The sequence below is a fragment of the Octopus sinensis genome, linkage group LG17 (genome assembly GCF_006345805.1).
Source record: "Octopus sinensis linkage group LG17, ASM634580v1, whole genome shotgun sequence".
Taxonomy (NCBI): Eukaryota; Metazoa; Mollusca; class Cephalopoda; order Octopoda; family Octopodidae; genus Octopus; species Octopus sinensis.
Window position 1 is genome coordinate 2,078,821 of NC_043013.1, and position 27,022 is coordinate 2,105,842.

A 27,022-nucleotide genomic window follows, 5' to 3' on the forward strand; every position below is an offset into this window, starting at 1 on the left:
CAGAATCAGCATTCTCCATCTCTTTTGTCAAAGACAACACCAGTTTAAATAAAAGCCAGTCTTCTTGGTAAAGACTCCTATAAAATGATAAATGTTTAAGATATCAACATGGTCTGATTTATATTGAAAAGCTTGGTTTTAGTTGTACAACGAAATAGTCAACATCAGAAGGAATGGTATCATAACTCTGTGTGTGTGTGTGTGTGTGTGCATTCATATATGCATTTTATGATCATGTATATAAATTGGTGTGACATTGAGTAAATGAATATATGTAAGTGTATATTGGTGAGACTGTGTGTGTGCACGTTTACATATATATATATATATATATATATATATATATATATATATATATGATATTAGGGAGTATATCCAAACTGTGCATGCCAGTCAGGTTCTATGTCTTCAAAAAATATTTTTTTATTTAAAATACTAGAGTTTGATTTGAGAGAGTTTCTGTTGTTATTTCTAGCAGGTGAATAGAGTTTGTAGAGGCTCCATTATTAATCTCTCAAAGAAGTTCATGAGTATTGTGAGTAATTGGCAGTCACTTGTGTCTAATTAAAAATACTTCTTATTCAAACTAATTAAGTCAAAAACAAAGACAAAAAATAACATTACATTTGCATAGTATTTATAATGATATTCATCAATGATTGTATTATTTTCTTGGTTTCATTCACTGAAAGACTCTGGTGGCAAACTCTTGGAGAAGGAATAATTGGTAAGTTTGGAAACTGGTACTCTTGCATAAATTCCATTTCATCTAATGCAGATATTAAATTAGTGGCTTTCTTATCTGCAAAGATAGATTATAAAATTTGTGGGAGAAAATTAATAAAGCATAAAATTGTCAAATTAAAGAAGAAAAAATGTAATCCATTGATGATACGATAGTAGATTCTGTGCCAAGACGAGTAAGTAATTGAACGGATATGTACGGAATACAAGTTTACTAATGACACAATAATAAGAGACAAAAACAAAAGAGTCACCTGGTGATTTCTCACTATGTTCATAACTCTCAGGTGACAGAACTTCTTTCTCTTCCTGGAACAGAAGAATGTTTCATATATAAATACATAGAAACACATGTTTACATAAATATTCATAACGCTTATAAGAAGCAATACACTCAAAGCTGACTGCTTGCACAACATCCTATAACTTGCTTGGAGAGGAAGCTGATGAAGATTATTGTGTAAACCCTGGTCTTGAGTCATTCATTAACTGATATTATGCCCCATATTCTCCTGAAGTTTTAAGCTAGCTACCCAACTACATGGTTCCGGGTTCAATCTCAGTGTGTGGAACCCTGGGCAAGAGTTTTCAACTATAGCCTTAGGCTGACCAAAGCCTTGGGCTGACCAAAGCCTTTTGAGTGGATTTGGTAGACAGAAACTGAAAAGGCGGCAAGCTGGCAGAAACATCAGCACGCCGGGCGAAATGCTTAGCAGCATTTCATCTGCCATTACGTTCTGAGTTCAAATTCCGCTGAGGTCAACTTTGCCTTTCATCCTTTCGGGGTCGATAAATTAAGTACCAGTTATGCACTGGGGTCGATGTAATCAACTTAATCCCTTTGTCTGTCCTTGTTTGTCCTGTCTATGTTTAGCCCCTTGTGAGCAATAAAGAAATAAGAAACTGAAAGAAGCCTGTTGTATATATGCATAGGCTACCATTGGCCCCTTGTTTTCACATTGCATGATTGTTGCAAATGAGAGTCACCTTTATACAAGTAGTACTTTTTATTTTCAAAATTTCATGAAAACATGTCCAACCATCATAAAATATTAGCTTACTTGCAAACAAATGAAAATTAGCAACAGAAAAGACATCCAGCCATAGGAAATCAGCCTGAAAAATATTACATCTGACTCATGCAAGCATGGAAAACTGGATGTTAAAACAGTAAAGATGATATAAGAACAGAGCTACATTAACACAGACATACATACTCAGACACAGAAAGAAGACACATGTACCTCATGTGTATCTTATCTTCTATCTTTTACTTATTTCAGTTGCGAGACTGTGGCCATGCTGGTGCACCACCGTGAAGAATTTTTAATCAAATGAATCAGTCCCAGAGTTTTTCTATTTGTATTTATTTGGTACTTATTCTATCGGTCTCCTTTGCTGAAACGCTAAGTTACGGGGACATAAACACACCAACACTGGTTGTCAAGCAGTAATAAGGGACACACACACACACACACAAAACAGGCTTTTTTTCAGTTTCCATTCACCAAATCCACTCTCAAAGCTTGAGGCTATAGAAAACACTTGCCTAATGTGTCCTGCAGTGGGACTGAACCCAGAACCATGTGGTTGAGAAGCAAGCTTCTTACCACAGAGCAACATCTGCACCTGTATATCTATATAATTAGTCTTAATACTCTCTCTTTAATCTTTTACTCTTTTACTTATTTCAGGCATTTGACTGTGGCCAAGCTGGAGCACCACCTTTAGTCGAGCAAATTGACTCCAGAACCTATTCTTTGGCTGCCTAGTACTTATTCTATCAGTCTCTTTTGCTGAACCACTAGGTTGCGGGGACGTAAACACACCAGCATTGGTTGTCAAGCGATGTTGGGGGGACAAACAGGCACACAAACATATACATGCACATATATATATATGTATGTTCAGTGGGACTGAACCCGGACCAATGTGGTTCATAAGCAAACTACTTACCACACAGCCACTCTTACACCTAATGAGGTACTTCTCACAAAAGTTGCACAACAAAAGTTCATATAAATTACAAATTATTCAGGGCTATGACATTCGTCTAAACAGTGAAAAATAAATAGAAAAATCCAATTTCTGATGCAAGATATGAGATATGAATGACATAGAGTGAGTGAAGGGCCTAGAGTTTCATACAAACCAACTGAGTTTGATAATTACATCAGCAAACAACACCAGACCCTTCATGTATTGAGTTCTTTCTTCTCTATGTAAAACTTACAAACACATACAAATACATATGAATCTCTCTCTCTCTCTCTCTCTCTCTATATATATATATATATATATATATATATATGTATACACACACATACATACATGCACACACACATGCATTACATACACATCATCATCATCATTTATTGTCCGTTCTCCATGTTGGCATGCGTTGGATGGTTTGAAAGGAGTGGCCCAGCTGAAGAACTGGCCAGCCCCATTTGTTAGTTTTATCATGGTTTCTACAGCTGGAAGCCCTACCTAATGCCAACCACTTTACATGGTGTTCTGGGTGGTTTTATGTGGCACCGGCACAGGCACTTTTACATGGTACCAGCGAGGGTGCTTGTAGGTGGCACAATACATTCATCATACGTACAGTCTAATAATACACACATTCACAAGTATTGATAGACAGGGTCTACTCATGTAGAAATGCTTTACTTACTTTGTCAATAAAATTACTGTCAATCAGGAATTGGTCGAGAATGCTGATGAACCAAGACAGAGGGAAACTGTAGTGGACCTTTATAAATCTCAGAGAATACACAAGTGAATATAACAGGGCTGCCTGCTGAGCCATTTCTTCCACTTCACATTTCTTTTGTTCTAATTCTTCAATCACAGATACAAGAGAATTATGAGTTTTTATTTCCTGCAATAAGCAAATAAGAGTTAGTAATTTTTAGTTTTTAATTGTGTGTAAAGATATTTTTTGATGGAAAAAAGTTAACACATTTGAGTTCATTTGAACATGAGAAGACTTTCTGCTGTAAAAATAGTCCCAGAAGAAAATTCTTTCTTCCATATTAAACTCTGAATGACCTCAGTGGATCACAGATTTGGTATTCATAGTTAATGAAACAAAAAAGGCAGAGAACACATAGCTATCTCTGCCTTCTTTGTTTCATTAACTATGAACACCAAATCTGCCATTCACAGCCTGATAAAAATGAATTCATTCTTATACCAGAAAAGCTTATGGTATGTTTGCTGATGTGTGCAAAGCTTAGTCAAGCTAGAATTAAATAAATAAAGATGCATGAAGCAGCGTTGAATAAAATATACTTATGTAAAACTATATTTAACACATTTGAATGTTAAATATGATTTTAACATGAAAATTCTCTGTGCAAAACATATCAAGTTTCTCATATCCAAATGTATTTGAATGAGTTCAATATGACTTTGCACAATTACATTTTATTGAAGACTGTTTTGTAACTTAGTATACAACTGGTTCTGAACGGTATTAAAAGACAAAGTTCCAACCAACAGAATTTGAGCTTAGAATCTAGAATCAAAACCAAATTCTGCCAGGCATTTTCTGTCATGGCCTAATTAGTGGAGGAAGGGCAACATCCATAACATTCTACAGGGCCACCAGGACAGGTGAGGAGAAAAGGGACAAAATCACTGTAACTCACGACTTTTTCCCAGATGATGACATAGTCTGAATGATTGTAAAAGTAGATTCTACCAAAGACATCCAAGGATTTGATGAACTTGACAAAATGTCATGTCTACCATCCACAGTAGTTTGATGAGCTGCCCTGTAGTCAATTAGTTTGATGAACTACCATCTAGTTAATTAGTTCAAGGGCAACTATTCAGCTAGTTAGCTTGAAAAACAATAATCCAAGTAATTAATTTGATGCCACACTAGGTAGCTAATTACTTTGTTACCTACATGGTAGCTAATAGGGTTGATCAATTACCATTTAGCAAATTAATTTATTGAATTAACATAGTCAAAATAGCTGAAACAAGTAAAAGAATAGTTAATTAGCTTATGTACTACCATGTAGTAAATTGGTTTGACAACCTACCATGTAACTAATTACTTTGAAGATTTACTATGTAAATAATTAGTTTGATGAATTACCATGTAGCTGGACGCTGTCATATAGCAACCAAGATCGATGAGCTACCATGTAGCTAATTAACTTGAAGCTTTGCCATGTATCTAATTAACATTATAAATTATCATGTAGTTAATTTGTTTAATACTCTGTCACATAGTTTAATTAGTTTGATAAACTATTATTAATTTTCACCCTATTTTGTTTCTTTCTTTTAAAATGTTATGCGATTGTCTAACAGTAGGTTTAGCAACTGTTAGAAGATGTCAAATGCTATTCCATCCCTGATACTGCAATATATCCATGGTCAGAACATTTACCCGCTTCCATGCCCATCTCCACTTATATTTCAGCAGGAATATCTATTGGTTCAAACAATGTAAGCAGGAGATAATTTAAGTATTTCAATAGCTTGCAGTCCTGAATTGAAATCCTTGATGATTGTCTGTCACACAGAGGCAAACACTACCCTGCTGACTGTTGATGTCATCATCATCATCATCATCATTTGATGTCCATTTTTAATGCTGGCATAGGCTGGATGGTTTGACAAGGATCCAATGAGTCAAAGACTGCAAGGATCCAATTGAGTAAAAGACACCTCAGTGTCTGCTTAGGCATGGTTTCTACAGATGGATGCCCTTTCTAATGCCAATCACTTTACAGCATGTACTGAGTGGCTTTTACATGCCACTGGCATTGTATTTTAAGAGTAAGACTTTAAGCATTCAAATACAACACGACTGGAACTCATAGAACCAGATTTATAGTAGATCAGATATTTTGGTATTGATTATTTCTAATAAAAGCATAAGATCACAAAGTCATATTCGATACATTTCATACACGTGGATATGGGAAGACCTTTCACTACAGAAATAGTCTTGGGAGAAAATTCTCTTCTTAGCTGACATGTGAAGACATCATTGGATCACAAAACGCATGTGTTTCTGTGTTGCTACGCATCATCAGCAACAAATATTAAATTTGCCTTTCACAGCTTGAGAGAACAATTTGTTGCTATAGTAGACAAGAAACAGTACATTTGCCAATGTGTGTAAAGCTTGTTCAAGCCATTATTAAGTCACACAAAACAGCATTGAATAAAATATTCTTGTGTCAAATTGTATTTATCATGTTTGAGCACACTCAGGCATAGGAAGAGCTTTTGCTGGAGGAATAGACAGGAGAAAATCCTGCTCCTAGACAACATGAATGGAAATACAAGAAGCTAGGAATAATAAGCATTGGATCATAGGACATGTGTTCCAGCCTCATTATGCATATTCAGCAACAAATACCAAATTTGCCTTTCACAGCCATGAAAGAACAATTTGTTCTTATGTTAGAACAGCAAATAATATATTTGCTAGAATTCTTATGCCAAACTATACTCAATGCATTAAATATGATTTTACGCATAAATATTTTATTCAATGCTGTATTGTGCGACTTTAGTTAATAAGACTACAAATTTCAGGGATGTGAACAGTCGACTAAATTGACTTCCTACTTCCAATACTTGATTGGTATCTATTTTATAAACTTTGAAAGGATAAACAATAAAACTGACTTCAGCAGGAATTGAACTCAAGAGCGACAAAATATAGACAATTTCTTCAAACTTAATATACATGTTACAGACCTATTTCTTTGCTACCTACAAGGGGCTAAACACAGAGAGGACTAACAAGGACAGACAAAGGGATTAAGTCAATTATATCGACCTCAGTGTGTAACTGGTACTTATTTAATCGACCTCGAAAGGATGAAAGGCAAAGTCGACCTCAGCGGAATTTGAACTCAGAAAGTAACGGCAGATGAGATAAGGCTATGTATTTCACCCAGCATGCTAACGTTTCTGCCAGCTTGCCGCCTTTGTTAAAGACCAATGTTTGTGATCTGAGTAACATGGAAAATAGAAGGCAGAAGCCCATATTGAAGTGTAAATCCTCTATAGAGCGATAGTATTCAGGAATTTATAACACTCAGACACTAAATCATCAGTAACAAACCTGATTCCTATAATGGTTCCACTGAAGCCACTTCTGAAAATATTCTGAAGATAGTTTTGGTGTTAGTCTTGACATGGTACTGATGAAATTGTAATGACTGATAGAAGAGCATTTAAGTGTTTGCAGACTTTCTACAGCCATGGTATAGTCTTTGCAGAGTCCTGGGTACAATATTTGGAATATATGGTTCTTAAGATCTTCAGTAAGCATATTTCTACAGGATCCATAGTTCACGATTGTAAAATGAAGTCCAGAATCCAGAGGTAGACTGATATCTGCAGAGGTTGATGTTATGCAAAATCTGAATTTGGAGCTTAGTGAGAAGCAGCCAGCATCCAAGAACTTTCCTTTCAAAACTGCAGAGAAAAGAAAAGATATTTCAAAATGCATCAAAACATGTAATTAATGCTAAATATTACATATATATGTATGTAAGGGTAATTTACCTGTTATTTCTGCTGTTCTAACAGCATTACTGCATTCCAAGCAATTTCATCTTCTTGTTTGTGTGTGTGTGTGTGTGTGTGTACAGAGTGCGATGGGTAAATTGTCGCTATTTGATATTTTTAAATTGCACGAATGCACATTGTTTGTTTTTGATTTTGTTGACTATACAGTATGGTGGGGTCAGTTGGGCACTGTCTGTGAGAAAAACAGCACCATGACGCAATTCACTCTGCCAGAAATTTGGAAACGACATACTGTACTTCTTGGTATTTGCGCAGAAAGCTCCAATATGAACATTTCAGAGTGTTTGGGTGTCAATCTGAGGACAGTGCAGTCTGAGGATATGTGTACTGAAAGTGATATAAATCAAACATTCAGTCAACATCATGGTGTTTGGGGTGATCACTAGTGATGGCGACGTTATGCATCCATTCATCTTCCCACATGGCCTCAGACTCAACATGGAGACCTACATCAAGTGCCTGAAGGAGGTAGTGCTGCCCTGTGTGAAGAGGGTGGTTGCTGGAAGACCCTACGTCTGGCAACAGGACTCTGCACCATGCCACACAAGCAGGAGAACCCAGTCATGACCGTCAGACAAGTTATGCAACCACATCACCCCTAACATCTGGGCACCTAACTTTCCAAACAAAACACTATCATTCTGAGAGAAGGGACAATATTAATATATTGGTGTGCATGTGTGTCTGCATGTGTGTGGGTATGTATACAGGTATGTATGTATGTGTGCATGTATGTAGGTGTATGGTAGTATGTGACTGAGTATGCAATCCTCTTGTATTCATGTGGGCACTGATTGTAAGCACTGAGTCACCATTCATGCAAATGATGCCATTTGCTTACTATCTCCTGTGTAAAGCATGTCTGAGCCGTTCATTGATTGTCTTAGAGAAATATTACCATGCTAGGAGATAGGGGAAGGTTGTTAACTGGAAGAGCATCCTGGCAAAGAAAATTTTGTCTTAATGCTGTCTCATCTGACCCATTTATTCATAGAAACGTAAACTTTACAATAATGATGATACACACACACACACACACACACACACCACACACACACACACACACACACAAGTTTAACTGATCACGATTGCTTTTGGTCTTCTGTTTACTCGGCCATTCAAACTTGTTGATAATAACAATTAGGATCCACAAAAAATTGCCGTGTGCTCTGATATTAATGGGTTGAGATGAATATTTATCTCTCCCTGTTTACTAACCAACCAACCAATCAACAAGGCAGGTAGGTAGGCAGGCAATCAGGCAGGTTGGGCATGGAAGGATTCTGATTCACTTAAATAAGTAAACCCAAAATAACTAAACAATAACAGCAAAACTTACCAAAATCACTATCAGACATGTTCTGAAGAGAAAGGATGCATTCAATTGTATCATTAAGTTGAAGTTGGTCTGAATAATTGTAAAGCAGCGAACTTTTACCAATTTCCATGTTCCTCAAGAAATGCTCACGGAGCTCATCATCCCAACTGAAAATGGATAAAGGATTGAAGGTTTCTGGAATATTCTGTCATTATTTATACCCAGCCATGCAAGCATATTAAAAGAGCTGGAATAATTGGATGATGCCGGATGCACGTGTGGCTATGTGGATAAGATTACATTACTCTACTCGCAATCTACTCGCAATACCAGAGGGCACACACTCTCCTACCCTGATGTAATCTCCAGGGATACAGGCATCCAGCAACAGGACCTCCGTAATGCCATGATGGACCGAGAAGTCTGGCGTAGCATGGTAAATTCCATTGTCTCGACCATGGTCGAACAATGATGATGATGATGAAGATTACATTAACCCCCCCCCCCCAACCACCAACATATTCGAGCCCAAAAGGTTGAAAGACAGTGTAAACCCTGAAAGGAGGAAAAGCAAAGTAATTTTGCCTGGTTTGCTAACAGTTCTTCCAGCTCGCTGCCTGAAGATTATGAATTAATATGTGACAATAATGGGTGAAGAAATAGTTTGGGTTTCAAGTTTTGGTACAAGGTCAACAATTTCGAGAGAGGGGGTAAATTCATTACATTGATCCCAGGGCTCAACTGGTCCTTATTTTATCAGCCCCAAAAGGATCAAAAGCAAAGTTGAACTTGACAGAATTTGAACTCAGAATTTAAAAGACAGGTGAACTGCTACTAAGCAGCTTACCTGATGTACAGACTATTCTTCCAAGTCACTGCCTTGCCCTAAATTAGAAACACTGCAAGTCATGTAATTTGATGCCATATTCTTCCTGTATTGCTTTTCATATTATCCACTCAGTGGAGATGTTGAACAAGCACAATGAAAGAATACAACCTTGATGAACTCCTTTCTCCTTTTTGAACTGTTCAATACCCACATTATTTGCTTAAATGCAGGACTCTTGCTGAATGTAAAGCTACTTGATGAACTGAATGAGGTGTTTTGGAAGGCTAAGATTAGACATGATGTACCACATGTGGCTACAGTTTGCTCAATGAAAGGGCTTCCTGTAGTCAATGTAGCAAAGGAAAGTTGCATGCTTGTCTTCTCTTTTTTTTATTATTATGTATAGGTGTAGGAGTGGTTGTGTGGTAAGTAGCTTGCTGACGAACCACATGGTTCCGGGTTCAGTCCCACTGTGTGGCGCCTTGGGCAAGTGTCTTCTACTAAAGCCTCAGGCCAACCAAAGCCTTGTGAATGGATTTGGTAGATGGAAACTGAAAGAAGCCCATCACATATATGTATATGTATATATATATATGTGTGTGTGTGCGCGTATGTTTATGTGTCTGTGTTTGTCCTCCCAAAATCGCTTGACAACCAATGCTGGTGTGTTTATGTCCCCATAACTTAGTGGTTTGGACTCTGACAGAATAAGTACTAGGCTAACAAAGAATAAGTCTTGGGGTTCATTTGCTCGACTAAAGGGGGTGCTCCAGCATGGCCACACTCAAATGACTGAAACAAGTAAAAGGGTAATAAAGTATCAAAGTCATTACCATCTTAAGAAGTGGGTATTACATATTTTAAGTCTTGAGTGTTAATATAAAGGGCAGCATGGACCCTTAAATGTAAGTGGAGATAGCTATGGCTAGGAACATCACTGCTACAGCTCCATTCAAGCAGAGCTGATTATGGACACTCAACAACAAACTACCATCACCATAGCTGCAGCTGCACCACCACCACTGCCTCAGCTACTGCCACCACCACCACCACCATCAACATTATCATCATCCCCACCATTATCATCATAATTACCATCATCTTGTTAATTCATTAGTCACAAAAATTTGTGGCTATAATGAAAATATTTAATTAATGCTAAATTAAAACTAATTCTTCCCTCCTCAAAGAAATTTTAATTAAATAACATCATCAATACTGTGGCACTATTTCCTTGAGAAGGAGCTTCTATGTGACTTTGTGCCTTACTAGAAATAACAGCAAATTTCTCTAAAACCATACCCTATTACCTTTAAAAATGCCACATTGGATAATTTAGTCTTGTATGCTATGGCGAAACAAAGATGGAGATGGTTTTGGTTTGAACATCTTTGATTCAAAATTAGCTAGATCCAAGTGAGCTTACAGGGAAACAATAACTATTGCCCTTACAGGCATTCTTCAATGCAGTTTCACCTTTCAAGTTGGACATTATTCCCTAAATATTAAAATTCCTGAAAACATGTTCAAGAAAATAGAAGGTGGGCCAAAAGTCACATATAATATAAGTTCAATATGCTTCAGGATTGTCAAAGACATGCTTCAATTTTTCTAAAATTGGATAAAATAAATAAAATAATGATGGATACATATGTACTTGTCCATAATGAACAAAATCAATAATAATAATAATAATAATAATAATAATAATAATAATAATAATAATAATAATAATAATAATAATAATAATAATAATAATAATAATAATAATAATAATAATGATAATAATAATAATTTCTATTAAAGGCACAAGGTCTGAAATTTGTAGGGATGGGCTAAATCAATTACATTGACCCCAGTGTTTAACTGGTACTTATTTTATCAACCCCGAAAGGATGAAAGGCAAAGTCAACCATGGCGGAATTTGAACTCAGAACGTAAAGATGGGCATTTTTCCCAGTATGCAAATGATTCTGCCAGCTCACCACCTTAATAATAATAATAATAATAATAATAATAATAATAATAATAATAATAATAACAACAACATAAACAAAATGTCAAATGTCTGGTGTGTGACTTTTGGCTCACCTTGTATATTTTTCACCTATAAACAGGTAAAACCTAATTAGAAGTCTTGTTATGTTACTAAATTGGAAAATTTCCATCCACTTACATTTGATTGAACTCCCTCTTATCAATATTGGTTTTGTTCTTCTATTTAGTGTAATTCTCCAACTGTTGTTGACCATAGCAATCGTGGTCCAACAATTTTTGATGACCATCACATTAAATATGTGGGTAACATCTCTGAATAATTAACTTCAGTGATTTTGATTTTCTTACATTCAACCTTTTGCTTGTCCTGTATATTACAGGTGATACACAGGACATATTTCTCCAGTCTCTGTGCATCATATACGATACACACACCCAATTTCTTTCAACCACCAGAGTAACTTGGGGCTTATGAAAAGAAAGCTTTATATTACTCAGAACGCATGAAACCAGAGCCTAACTGAAAACAAGCATGGATGGTTAGGACAAACTTATGAAAATGCTTTGGTCAGGCAAAGGGTCAATATGCTAATTTTTCATATTTGCTTGTATACAATATTATACTCAGTGATTATTTCATTACTACTTCAACTAATTCAGTTTGTTTTGGGAATTTTATGTTTTCTTCAAGAGATTTAATATGACTTTTACATTTGGTATTGAGCTAATGTTATGATTTCTTCAAGGCATAATTATGTCTAATTAGATATTTTAATGCTGACTAAATACATTTTACAATGTGTAGCACAGTTTTAGAATAAGTCCATGGTAATCTTGCATGTCCAAAGAGGTGACTAAAAAGATAATGATAGTAAAGTCATTCAGCTGTCAAATTGCTTCACAAAACTTGTTCCACTTTTGCCAACATGTAAAAGCAGATAGAAATATGTTTACAATAACTCCATCAGGAATAAACTGATAGCTTTCGACCACAGCAGTACTTACTTTTCATTTAAGTCTATCTTGTCAATATTGGTTCTGTTCTTCTGTTTATTCTGCCACTCAAACTGTTGTTGACCAAAACAATGAGGGTCCACCAGAAACAGATAGTTGTTCTGGCATGACCACAGAATAGCTGCATTCTCTAAATTGTGAACAGTCAAATCTAAAATGAGAAATAATAGTTAGAGAATATTGATTGATTTATTGAAAAGGAAAGAAAAACAAATATTCCATGAGTTTCTTCTGGGCTGGAATGATTTTCCAGGTTTAAAAAATGCCTAATTTTCTAAAACATTTAATCTTCATGTCATGTCATGCTGATCATTTCTAAAAAGAATGAAATAGTGCTATACATGATTACCACAGACTAGAAAATTCAAGAAATAATAAATAAAACAAATTAGATATGTATATTCTATGCATCATCTTCTTTATTCCTTAATTTCAAATTCAAATTTTTAATCCTACCAAATATTATGAAGGAATGATTATCACCCTTCTACTATCTGCTAGGTGATTCCATGTACCGAAACAGAGAAACACAAATAATAAGGTAATATATATAACATATATAATAAGAATTTCTAACATTCTTATTGATGCATGTCCAGAGATTAAAGGGGCACGGTAAATGGATGTTGGGATGTTTATTCCTTTTTAAATAATTAATAGTAGAGGAAATAAAATAGCCCTTTTGACAACTGCTGACATCTACTCTGTACAACAAATAAGGATTTATCATCAAAATTTTTAACCTGGTGCCTATTCTCAACAAAAAGCAACAAACTACAGGTCTGTTTTTTTTTTATATCTGAAGCTACCTCGTATCCTTCTTTACAATTTCTGTGATTGAAAAGATTGAAAAAAGAATCAATACTTGGTGCAGAACAATGGTTCTCAGCAGGGATCCACATGACCCTTAGGGGTCTTCCTAAAGTTTTGCTGTGAACATTTATGCACAATAAATTGGTTGTACTTATACAATTCACAAAATATTTTAACAATTTTGTGTTATAAAATTCCTAATAATATTTAATTATAAAAATATAATGGAGCTTTTAAAATATTGAATGTTGGGAGTGTCTGGTAGAGTAAAATAAGAATCAAAGGGGTCCATAGACAAAGGGGGCCATAGCTGATGTTCACTGCTGTTATTTTATGTTTCTTCTAATAAATCAACATGGTGTGTGATTAATTGCAGCAGTGAAGCTTAAAGAAATGGCATAAAGCATTTGCCACACACACACACACAATATATATATATATATATATATATATAGTCTCTGTCTTTCTCTTTTCTTGCCTCTGATTCTTTGGTCTCCTCTTCCCCCACTCTCTCACATTTCTCTGTCTTTCTCACTTTGCACCTCACTGGCACGCCCTCTTTCTTCTCCCCTCTTTAATTCCTTCTTCCTCTCTCTTCTCTCCCCCTTTGGTGCCTTTGTTCCTCTTTTTCTCTCTCGCTTTGATTCCTTTGCCCCCCTTTTTTTCTCTCTCTTCTCCTCTCACATGACCGCTGGTCAACTAGCCTTTCGGCTTCTGACTACCGCCACGACAACATCGATTTCTTTGTCTGCTGTAAAGGCATTTTTTTCCAAATACGCCAGCTATGCTAAGTTGAACTGTCTAAAGTCGAAAGACACCTGTTGCTTTTGTCCTGTTATTATTATTATTATTATTATTGTTTTTTGTATTTATATTCGTTGGCATCGTCTGTTTTTCTGTCATTGTTTCGCATACATTCGATCCTTTTTCCAAGAAATCTAATGCGCGTAGCTTAGTTTTTCCTTGGGGCTGGCCGGATCGGAGCGATCTCAAGATTAATCAGCCAAAATTGCGAGGATGATCCGGTTCTTGACTGAAGATTGAAGGCTTCGAATGTCCCGTCCGTGTTTTTTGTGTCGTCTCTTTGAGTGTTTTGCATTCTTGTCCCATTTTGTATTTTTATATATATTTTTTATACATATATATATATATGCGCATATATATATATATATATATATATATATATTTTTTTTATACATATATATATAGGCACAGGAGTGGCTGTGTGGTAAGTAGCTTGCCTACCAACCACATGGTTCTGGGTTCAGTCCCACTGCATGGCACCTTGGGCAAGTGTCTTCTACTATAGCCTCGGGCCGACCAAAGCCTTGTGAGTGGATTTGGTAGACGGAAACTGAAAGAAGCCCGTCGTATATATGTATATATATGTGTGTGCGTGTATGTTTGTGTGTCTGTGTCTGCCCCCTAGCATTGCTTGACAACCGATGCTGGTGTGTTTATGTCCCCGTCACTTAGCGGTTCAGCAAAAAGAGACCGATAGAATAAGTACTGGGCTTACAAAGAATAAGTCCGGGGTCGAGTTGCTGACTAAAGGCGGTGCTCCAGCATGGCCGTAGTCAAATAACTGAAACAAGTAAAGAGAGTATATATATATGTATGTATGTATTTGTATCTGAGGAACTAGCTGTTTTTTCAGTCATGCTGTATTCAAGTGTGTTCAAGTTTAAACATATTTTATAAATGGTTTTATATTTCCTCATTAGTCCTAGAATTCACATATAACATTTCCGGACCTTCATCCTTCATCACTCGGATGAAGTGGTTGGTAAAATAGCAGAAGCTTGTTCAAGAGACTGCACCATGGGCTTGAACTCAAAACCACTCTGCAGCATCTTAATTACACAGACATGAATGTTGCCACAATAAATATGAGCATCAAGCTGATTAACAGGATTGAAAGCACACACCTTTTGCTTACCTGTCGGCCACGTTACACTAGAAATCACCTGACAGTTCAAATAATTATAATCTTACCAAATAATAACTCTTTTCAGAGTTTAAGACATTTATAAGAATTCTTCAGACTAGATTAGAATTTGAAAGCACAAAGTAGACTGGATAAAGATATAAATAAGAAACTGAATGAAAGAAGAAAGACGAAGTGAAGAAGTGAATGGAACAAAGAATACATTCACAAGACCACCTTTAGAAATGTCTAAGAGCACTTTAGAATCAACATTACCAAAGTTGCTTATTAAATGGTGCTAAACTGAGAAAAATACAGAATGTAAAATGTAGTGAGAATCTGTGTGTTTCAGTACATATTCATGGGTGTGCTTATGTATGTAGATGTATGTGTAAGAGGTTGTATGAATGTGTGTGTGTGTGATTGGGTGAGAGAGTGGGGAGGAAATGTGTGTGAGAAACTGTTTGTGGGTGTAAGTGTATGTATATGAAAGTATATGTGTGTGTGTGTGCATGCATGTTTGCAGGTGTGTGGCTGTGTAGTAGGCTATGTGTGTGCATGTGTTTGGAATAGCATGTACGTAATGTAAAGATGAGCAGCTATGCTTGTGTGTGAAAGTGTGTGTATATACATATGTATAAGTACGCATATATATGCTTATGTGCATTTGTGCTTGTAGATGCTCGCATGTGTGTGTCTCTGTCTATGTACTTCTGCGTGTGAATCTAAGAATGTATGTGTGTGCACATGAGTATATCTGTATGCAAATATGTGTGTGTTTGTACAAGTGTATCTGTACATTTCTGTTAATGTATGCATATGTGGAATGCATCATATATATGTGTATATGTGTGTTTGCATGTGTGCATGTGTATGTGTGTGCGTGCATATGTTTGTGTGTGTGTGTGTAAATATATATATGTAAGTATGTGTACATATGTTGAAATGCGTGTTTAATAATATATATACCAAAATGAAGAGAAATTTAATCTTACCCATCTTAAGCCATTCGTTAAGTTGCTGTTCTCCTGCTAGAACCTTAATCAAAGAATATAAATAAGGTTGGTAACCAGTCAGGCTACATGAAGATGGCCAGAGTTTCAAATCTTGAACTGGGCTGCATTGTTGTTGGAGTGATAGAAACATTGCCATGTCTGTGGCAATGTCATTCTCTGAAATATTCCATAGAATATAACAAAAAACTTATATCAAAACCTGCAATAACTAGTAAAAATATTTATTGCAGATTAGCTATTATGGAGCTGTGGATCTCAAAGTTGAAAAAGTTGAAGGCTGTCTCAGGAACTGAAAACCCACATCACAATTAACCACGACAGGTGTTCTACCATTGCACCAAAACAATCTTTGATTTATTGATTCAACTTTGATTTTTGAAACTTTATACTTACCAGCGAGAACTGTATGTCAATGACATCATAAGAGTTTATACACTTGGGGAGAACAAGAACTAATTCTTGTTTGGAATGGTGGATAAAGCATAAATAATAGCATGTAAAAACGGAGTTAAAAAACCTACTGGAGACAAAAGCTCAAAGACTGCTGGTCTAATGGTAGAATGGCTGTTATGTTTACAGGAGATGTGGCTTCAAGTCTCAATGGCAGCCTCTGACTTTTTCTAGACAGTGTTTTTTTTAACCCAATATCTACAAGTTGTCATTTATAGCCTTATCTGCTTTGAGATCCACTGTTCCACAAAAAGATATATATATACAAACACAATGATAGATAGATAGATAGAGAGAGAGAGAGAGAGATAGAGAGATAGATAGATAGATAGATAGATAGATAGATAGATAGATAGATAGATAGAGAGATAGATAGATAGATAGATAGATAGATAGATGTGTTGTGGGGGAGAAGGAGAGAGAGAAATAATAAAACAAGTAAAAATATGCATAAAGAATCATAGAAAATACCTAATTGTCCAAATTCTTGCTTTTGTTTATTTTGCATATCACCTGTCTGTTGTAATTGATGTTGATGATGCTGTGACTGCTGGTTCATATCCACATATATATTTCTCATTTTATTACCAAACACTTCTGATGGAATTGATTTTTCATTAGGAACATCAGGTTCTGATAATGTCACAGTTTCTTCATTTATTCTCCTGGAATTACTATTCTCATCACTAAATTTTTCCTCTTGATCTTCCTCTTCTATCTCATCCTCCTCCTCTTCTGGAATGGTGTACTAAAGTAATAAAAGTTGGCTGAATTTTATACAAATATTAGTTAATATATTGTTATATTAACTGTTTGTAGGTTAGCAAGTACCTACAAACAAACAATAGTTTCAAATATGGTGCTGGTGAATAGCAGTTATTTTTCTAAAGTTTCTAAAGTTTCATTGCACCTAGCCCTGAAGAATATCATGTTAAAATACATCATCATCATTATCATCATTCAATATCTGTCTTCCATGCCGGCATGGGTTGGATGGTTTGACAGGAGCTGGCAAGCCAGAAGATTGCATGTGGCTTCACTGTCTGTTTTGGCATGGCTTTTATGGCTGAATGACCTTCCTAACACTAACCACTTTATAGAGTGGACAACATGTTTATAAAAGGATTCTTCCCAGATGAAAACCACAGCTTCTTGTGTTTCAAATCATCAGCATCATCATCATCGTTTAACGTCTGCTTTCCATGCTGGCATGGGTTGGATGATTTGACTGAGGACTGGTGAACCAGATGGCTGCACCAGGCTCCAATCTCATCTGGCAGAGTTTCTACAGCTGGATGCCCTTCCTAATGCCAACCACTCTGAGAGTGTAGTGGGTGCACTTTTCATGCCACCGGCACGAGAGCCAGTCAGGCGGTACTGGCAACAGCCACGCTCAAATGGTGTTTTTTACGTGCCACCTGCACAGGAGCCAGTCCAGTGGCACTGGCAACGACCTCACTCAAATATAATTACTAAGTATGTTGTATAGATTGATTTTTTTTACTAAAGGCTTACTTCCATTGTATAATTCAGATTCAAGCAATATAACTTTATTTTGTGCATATGAATGTGTGTATAAATGTGTGTATACATATGAATGTATAATTGCTACAGACTTACAGGTATTGTGCCAACTGGAATTTCATGCTTCAATTTCATTTCATTTTTCTCATCATATGTTTGACTATTTCCAGACTCAACTGACCATTCAACGGTGTAGCCTGTTTTAGAAAAATTGAGGAATTGTTTAAAGTCAGCAAGAACTCTAATCATTATTGTTATTGTTGCTGATATCATCATCATCATCATCATTGGTTCTCACTCTGTATGCGTATGTTTTTATTTTGCTCTGCAGACAGACCATATTTACAGCATTAGCAAATGAACTTTTTTCAGGAGTGTTTGCTAAAAAGGATTATAATACTCTGAAGAAAACCTGCTCTCAATACCTGGGAATAGACATTTAAAAACATTTGTTTTTATTGACTTTTCCTTATTTATTTACATGCACAACAACTTCATTCTATCAAACAGAATTGGAACTCAGGGTGCAATGGCACACAAATAAATATAGCAGGGCATTTAATCCCTCACTGCACTGTTGCTGTCACTTGTGACTCTTCAAAGATAATAACAATCCTTTCTACTAAAGGCACAAGGCCTGAAATTTGACCCCAGTGTTTCACAAGTACTTATTTACCAACCCCCAAAAGGATGAAAGACAAAGTCAACTGCAGCGGAATTTGAACTCAAAATGTAGCAGCAGACAAAATATCGCTAAGCATAATAATAATAATAAATCAGACAAAAAAGATATGTTTATCAATTGACATGAGTATTCCTTGCGATCACAATATAGCGGCGAAAGAATTTGACAAGATTAGTAAATATAAAGACTTGCTAAGAGAAATTGAAAAAAATGTGGCATCTCTAGGAATGATAAAAAAAAGGTACTGAAACCTATTTGAAAATGATACCAGGCTTACCATCCCTAAAGGAAGTGCAAAAAATCGTGTTAACTGGAACAATTCATGTACTGGGAAGAGTATTATCGCTGTGAAAACAACATCCATTCATGAATTTATTTATTTATTAATTTTTTAAATACATATTTTACCTGTGAATTTGCGTGTGTAATCTGGGAATGCATACAATGAGCTTCTCTGCTCTAGGTGTATGGATAACACTCGGCGAGAAACGGAAGAAAATTTGAAGAAAGAAGGAAAAAATAATAATAATAACAATAACAACAACAACAATAATAGCATCGTCAACAATAACAATAATAATAATAATAGTCACTACAGACCTTTGCAATGATCAATTTTATCATAAAAGAGATGGATTCCACTGTTAAGTAGCAAGTTTTTCCATATCAATGTCAGTGCAAGTTGGCGTAAACGATGATGAAATGGTCCTAAGTAACTGGTAAGACCAGCAGCCATTGCGGTCATTCCTGTAATCCCTTCAACTCGGTGCTCAAATACATTGATGGCATTTTCCAACTTGTTTTTCTCATCCTTCAGAATCTAGTGAATATATCAAGGTTAAGATTAGTTCTATATCAGAATATACTTTTAGCTTGGCTCTAGAACTATCCGTGGGGTCATAAACCCTTAGGGAAAAACATGTGAATTACGACACCTGAAAGATTATGATTTCAGCTGAATAGAGTCATATTCAGTTTTTGTACAGTTAGAACCATATAAGCTCACATAGTTTGAGTATATATTTTGGTTTAGAGACGTCATTTACATGATGAGCAATAGGGGAAATGTTTGTTAATATTTCTAATGCATAAAACATTAAAAATCTGAAGTAGAATAAAATATGCAGTGAGAAAAAAAAACCCGTTTCAATTAATTACAAATTTTTCTCTTCTTTTATTATGCAGGAAACAACTCTAGATGGTGTATAAATCATGAGTATCAAATGTAATGAATTCTACATTAGAAGAATCATCAGACAAGTAGCCATAAAGAAAAACTGTTTCTTAATGCTCTTTCTGTCAAAAAACGCAGTTAGAAATGTCATGCCCAAGATAGCCAAGTTTCCATTGAAGCTACGGAACGAAACATTGGAAACTTAAGAATAGAGGAAACCATCTTAATTAGCAAGACCAACCCACAAATCAATAACAGAACCAAAGTGCGTGTAGCTGATTGACTACTATAACAATGCAAGGTGGCTCCTCAAAAATACACACTATAAAACAGAAAAGTCAGCTCATGATACCATTTCTCCAAGGATTTCCTGATGATGGGGTCCCAATGCTGAAACATTGATATACAAGGTAAAAATATAAATCATTGACTTGTATTATGTCTTACAAATTGCATTGTTTTGGCTTTATAAAAACATATATAGACATTTATATGAATCAATGCTCTATGCAATCTATGCAACTCTACGCATATTTCTACCTTATTTGGGTCTCATTAAGCATTACATAATTTCAGTATAAATTGTTAAGTTGTAGTAAATGAATCAATGTATGAACTAGAATTTGGTAAAAAAGAAGTAATTTTGAGGAGCCATTCACCCAATAAACAGTAGATAAGTAGCTGCCAGCATATTTAATGGAAAAGCCATAAAGATATGAATAAAATATATGGTTCATTAAAACTACGTAAACTATATGGAGAGAAAAACTCATTAATCAATAAATAACACAATTTACTTATTTTCAGCCATGAGCAGACATAGGTTTTGCAGATACCATATAAGAAAAAAAACATTACATAACATCACACTATATACCAAAAATTATTTTAGAGAAAGACTAGAAATATATTCATATGTATAAAATGTGTCATATTATGTAAAAATGTAGGGGTGTGTTTATGTGTGTGTCTATGAATACATATACATTATATATATAATATATACATATATATATATATATATTGTATTGTATTGTATTGTAAAAAAAAAAAAAACCCCAATAATAATTTAACATATATATATATATATATATATATTGTATACATACATATATTATATGTATACAGTATATAAGTATATAAGTATGCATGTGCATATATGTATATATATATAGTTATAAAAACGGTAAGATAACAGAAAAAAAAAGAAAGAGACCTCGATAATATGTAAACAGAGGAAATTATCTGTATATATATATAGATAAAGTATATAAGTATGTATGTGCATACATACATATATATATATATATATATATGTATGTACATACATGCATACGTACATACTAACATATACATATATGTGTGTGTATGTGTATACATGTACATATATATATGCATGTATCAGGCATGGGTCTGTGGTAAAAAGTTTGCTTCCTAACAACATGGTTCCAGTTTCAGTTCCACTGCATGGCCCCTTGAACAGGTGTCTTCCACTATAGCCTCAAGCTGATTAAAATCTTGTGAGTGAAATTGGTAAACAGAAACTGAAAGAAACCTACCCTTTATATATATATATATATATATATATATATGAAAGAAGGTTTGAAAATGCAATTTTAAAAGATGTTTATTTACTTTACCGGTTTCACTCTTTAGAAAAAGATTGTCAAAAGTAACATGTAAAAGTTTGGTTGTGTTAATTATTGGTTGTCACAAAATGCTACAATACATATATACAGTCTTTGGTAACAAGAACATGTTAAGGACTCTTCCCAGGCACAACAGAATATGCTTCAATACACAAACTCATATAAAGAATCTTGCAAACCAAATCCAAAAACGAAATACATTCAACAAATAATTTCAATAATTCTTTCTATTAAATATTTTCTTTTAATACTCACAGTCATTATTTTAGGAGAATCGAATAGGAATTTATCAATGTTCTGTAAAGAGATTTCATGTTTTTGAGCTGACAGAGAAGCTTCTTGGAAATTGTGAGTGAGCTTAGCTTTACAGGTGTGTAATTTCTGGAAAAAAAAAAAGCTTTAAGAAACTGTCATCATCATTATTGTCTTCATCAACACCATTACCACCACCACCACCACCACCACCTCCATTGGAAGAAACAACAACAAGAGAGCAGATGCATTGGACAATAAAAAAGATGTGATGGTTGCAGTTGGAGTACCTTTCATGATAGATGCATTTAATCAGGACTAACCTTAAGTAAAACAAAAACAGTAACAACAACCACAACTTCTACCCTCTCCTCTAATACTGGCAACATCACAGCTACCATCACAATTAGCAGCAACTCTGTCATAGGCCCCATGGCTAGTGGATTGGCAGCACAGTTAAAGTGTTGAGTATTAGTTTCAGCTCTTTAGGTTCTCAGTTCAAATCCCATTGAGGTCAACTTTACCATTGTTCTTCTCAGTGGGAATAAAATGAAGCGGCAGCTTACCTTTATTATGCAATGACAAAGAAACAATAATTAAAGATAAAAATTCCTGAATGCTCAGTAAAAACCTCACAGGAAGAAGAGGTTAAAAAAATCACAGAAAAGAAAAGCCTCAACATAGAACAATGAGGATGACTAGTGACCGAGACCTTTGGCAATATGTTGGCTTGAGAAGACCTGTCAAGCCAAGCGAAATCATAGTTGTTGCTGTTGTCAATGTCACGTAACTGGCTATCGTACTGGTGGCACATAAAAAGCACCTTTCAAGTGTTGGGTCTCATGGAGGCAATGTGGTCAATGCTGGTGTCGCATAACTAGCACTTGTGCCAGTGGAACATAAAAAGTACCTTCCAAGCACGGGGCCTCAAGGTGGCAATGACAAATGACCGAGACCTTTGGCAATATGCTGTGCTTGGGAAGGTAAACCCATCAAGGTAAATGAAATCACAGTTGTGGCTGGTGCTGGTGTCATGCAACTGGCATCTGTGCCAGTGACACATAAAAGTACCCATTACACTCTCGGAATGGTTGGCATTAGGAAGAGCATCCAGCTGCAAAAACCATGCAAAATCAGACTGGAGTCTGGTGCAGCCCTTCAGCTTACCAGCCCTGGTCAAATTGTCCAACCCATGCCGACATGAACTACGGACGCTAAATGATGATGATGATATGTATATCCACACAAAGGGTGGCGAGCTGGCAGAAACGTTAGCACGCTGGGCTAAATGCGTAGCCGTATTCGTCTGCCGTTACGTTCAAAGTTCAAATTCCGCCGAGGTAGACTTTGCCTTTCATCCTTCCGGGGTCGATAAATTAAGTACCAGTTACGCACTGGGGTCGATGTAATCGACTTAATCTCTCTGTCTGTCCTTGTTTGTCTCCTCTGTGTTTAGCCCCTTGTGGGTAGTAAATAAATATAGATATGTATATCTATGTGTGTATATGTCTGTCTCAAAAGCCAATATTAATTATATATGGTTAAATCCTGAACTAAAATAAATATCATGTATGTTGTAAATTTTAGTTGGTTACCTTGAGTTTATCTTTGAATGTATTTAACTGTTTCTCTGCTTCAGCTATAAATGAAACAGTTTCTTTGACTTTCTCATGCAGCGGCTTCACTTTCTTCATCATTGTTGTGTTATAGCTGATACGCAAATTCCATAAAAGGAGAGGAAAATATATGTTGATTAATTTGGTGCCATAGGATCAGATCTGAAGCATCATGACTGATTAATTGTTGCAGAATATTGACTTTGGGGAAGAATGATTATTGAAAAATAATTACAATTGATTGATTTTTAAACATGAACCCTTAATGAATTATTCCCTAGTATTTTGAAGAAAAAAAAGTTATTTCAAAGAATTTGAATTAAAAATTCTTGATATTTAGGGAGTGATTTCCAAATTGGTGTTTCTAAAATTAAATTTATCTAAGAATATGCAATTATTAAACCTGGCTAAATCTTTTATCACTTTGAATACCATAAGTATCACAGGTGGCTTCTATGATACAGAACGAATATATTTGTTTTGTACTATGGAATGCACTGGTGATACCTATGCTGTATATCAATGTGGTACTAGAACATATAAATGGTTAAAAAATTAGAGAAATCAAAAAAATGTGTAATTTATAACAAAATTAGACTATTAGTGCAAAAAAAAAGGGTATGACACAAAATGGACAAAGTGTTAAAATAAACTTGATTCCATACTGAAACAGAAATTGTTCCCATTCTTTTATCATTCAGGTATCCTTTAAACCAAAGAGATGAAGCTTGACATATAGCTTTACAATGGCTACTAAAACAATATGGTAAGGTAGAGCCTTTTGAGGAGATGATCTTTTCAAAATTTTAGGGAGTAGTGAAGTCATTTGTTTATTAAGGAGGAGCACAACAGACAACTTTTGGCTCCTCCTTGGCTCTGTGTACTCCAGATTGATGTACCATGTTACACCCTCCCCTCTTATAGGTTAGGTTGGTAGGTGTTGCATATTCATGCAATTTGCATCTATAAAATTCCACTCATAAAGCATTGATCAACTCAAGGCCATGATAGAAAATTATTTTCTCAAAGAACTGCACAGGAATTGAACCCAAATCTGTTTTTGTGAAGCAAACTACTTAAGCATACAATATTTTCTAGACCCATTTTCCCTCGATTTCCCCAGTTAAAACTTGTGTGATTAACTGGTCAGAATCAGAGCCTGACTCCTTCTCTAGCAACACTTAATCCAATGCTTTCACTTATATCTGCAAAAGAGGCATGATTGTCTCTTCATCTGGAATCCTTAGAATACATATATTTCCAACTGATTTACATGCATCTCATCTATTGTTATCTACTCTACTTCAAACAAACACCGTAGACATATATATATATTAGAGGGAAACCACTATGTGGACACCCATATGCTAGAAATAGATCCGCTACGGTCTCACCACTAAGAAATGTTCTCAAGAAAAATTTAGCAAAACAACCAAAATGTAATCGAACAAGACAAAAGAAAAAGTAATAAAAATATTTTACGAATAATCCATTTTTTATTACTTTTTCTTTTGTCTTGCTCGATTACATTTTGGTTGTTTTGCTAAATTTTTCTTGAGAACATTTCTTAGTGGTGAGACCGTAGCGGATCTATTTCTAGCATATGGGTGTCCACATAGTGGTTTCCCTCTAATACGTATATAATACAATTTTACTGAACCGTCAGTTTTTTTTATCTGCTAGACCACTGGTGTAAAATCGATGTTAACTAAATTAATATCTAATTTCTCACCCTCATTTGAAATATATATATATATATATATATGTTGCTAAGATAGGTCATATTTAGGAGAGTGTCAACTGGAAACTAATTTCTTTGGTCACTTTTTGTTTTAAAGCATCACATTAAATTCTAACTAAATTAAATATCTGTTGCCTTGGTGGATTTAGTCACTAACTTTGGTTTTCTTCTTCATTTCAGTTGTTTTCTTTCTTTTTTTTCCATAATCTCAAATTACTCTTTTTTTTATCTTATTTTATTCCCCTACTTCAAATGTTCTTGCTGATCTCTCTCTCCCCCTCTCTCTCTCTCTCTCTCGGTCTCTTTTGTCTGACCCTTTTGTCAAACTTTACTACTTGTTCTGACCCTTTCTCCCTCTGTTCAGTCTCCTCCCACTAACCCACATTTCACTTTCAATTACTTCATTACATCTGTTAAACTATCATATTCTTTCATTCTCTGATGAAGTGATTTGCCTGAAGAATCACATCACCCCCATCAATAATGCCCATGTTACATACTGGCATGGGTTGGATGATTTGACAGGATCCAGTGCATCTAAGAACTGCATCATGCTCCAATACCAGCTTTGGAATGGTTTCTATGGCTGGGTGCCCCCACTAATACCAACCACTGAGGGTTATTTTTTTTCCATATCCCCAGCACTACTGAGATCATCATGCAACTTTGGTGGACCAGTTAAGTTGACACATTAGGAATAAGTTAAAATCTTATTTACTATTTTACAGCAACTTTTAGAAAAGTTTCTTACTTTATTCAGTCAATCTAACTTCATGATTGATTGGAATTAAAAAGCATTAATTCCACCAGTTTATGTAAATGTTCAAAACTTTGCAAATATGAATTGGAATTATTTTTTTACTTGTTTGACTGCGGTGCTGCTGGAGCACCACCTTTCAGTCGAGCAAATCAACCCCAGAACTTATTATTTGTAAGCCTAGCACTTATTCTTTCAGTCTCTTTTTGCCGAACCGCTATGTTATGGGGACATAAACGCACCAGCATCGGATGTCAAATGATGTTTGGTGGTGGTGGTGGAGGGACACACACTGACACACACATACATATACGATGGGCTTCTTTCAGTTTCCATCTACCAAATCCACTCACAAGGTTTTGGTTGGCCCGAGGCTATAGTAGAAGACATTTACTTGCCCAAGGTGCCACGCAGTGTGACTGAACCCAGAACCATGTGGTTGGTAAGCAAGCTACTTAACACACAGCCACTAAAAAAAAATAATGTTTTATCACAAAGAAGGATTTTCAACTTTAAAAACTAATTTGGAAACACAGAAATATCTACTTGTAGACAGATTCAAATATAATCTTCGTTAATTTAATGCAGAAAGGAGATTTAAAAGAAATATACATACTTTGTAACATTAATTACCCATTGACACAAAATTTTACAAGATGAATTTCCAGCCGAAATTTTATCAATATATTCTGGATTAAAGTTTTCCTTCTTAACATAATCCTGCAATATTTCTAGATGTGACAAAGACACTGTGTAATCATCAAATGTCATTAGTTCCCCAATGAACCTAATAATTGAAAGAATCGACATTCAAGAATTAGATGTTTTTTGAGTTTTATTTTGCAACTTTTCAATATATTAAAAATAGGAATAAAAAATATTAGTTTATGTATAGACTCAAGGAAGAGAGAGAGGGACGGGGATAGACAGAGAAAGAAA

At 35.3% G+C, this 27,022-nt stretch overlaps 1 protein-coding gene across 1 annotated transcript in view; it reads right to left on the reverse strand.

Moving 5' to 3' along the window:
- The window catches only part of LOC115221005 (dynein beta chain, ciliary-like), a 198,543-nt gene that overhangs the window by 41,751 nt on the left and 129,770 nt on the right, over positions 1-27,022 (reverse strand). Inside the window, exons 47-60 of the mRNA XM_036510277.1 lie at positions 26,700-26,870; positions 23,565-23,679; positions 21,973-22,098; positions 19,495-19,714; positions 18,306-18,406; positions 17,157-17,433; positions 16,215-16,391; positions 12,471-12,630; positions 8,660-8,805; positions 6,851-7,206; positions 3,422-3,628; positions 999-1,053; positions 625-802; positions 1-77 (exon numbers count right to left, since the gene is read on the reverse strand). The exon at positions 1-77 is cut by the window's left edge and continues 33 nt beyond it. Coding sequence (XP_036366170.1) covers positions 1-77; positions 625-802; positions 999-1,053; positions 3,422-3,628; positions 6,851-7,206; positions 8,660-8,805; positions 12,471-12,630; positions 16,215-16,391; positions 17,157-17,433; positions 18,306-18,406; positions 19,495-19,714; positions 21,973-22,098; positions 23,565-23,679; positions 26,700-26,870 — 2,366 coding nt within the window. The remainder of the gene's footprint in view (positions 78-624; positions 803-998; positions 1,054-3,421; positions 3,629-6,850; positions 7,207-8,659; positions 8,806-12,470; positions 12,631-16,214; positions 16,392-17,156; positions 17,434-18,305; positions 18,407-19,494; positions 19,715-21,972; positions 22,099-23,564; positions 23,680-26,699; positions 26,871-27,022) is intronic.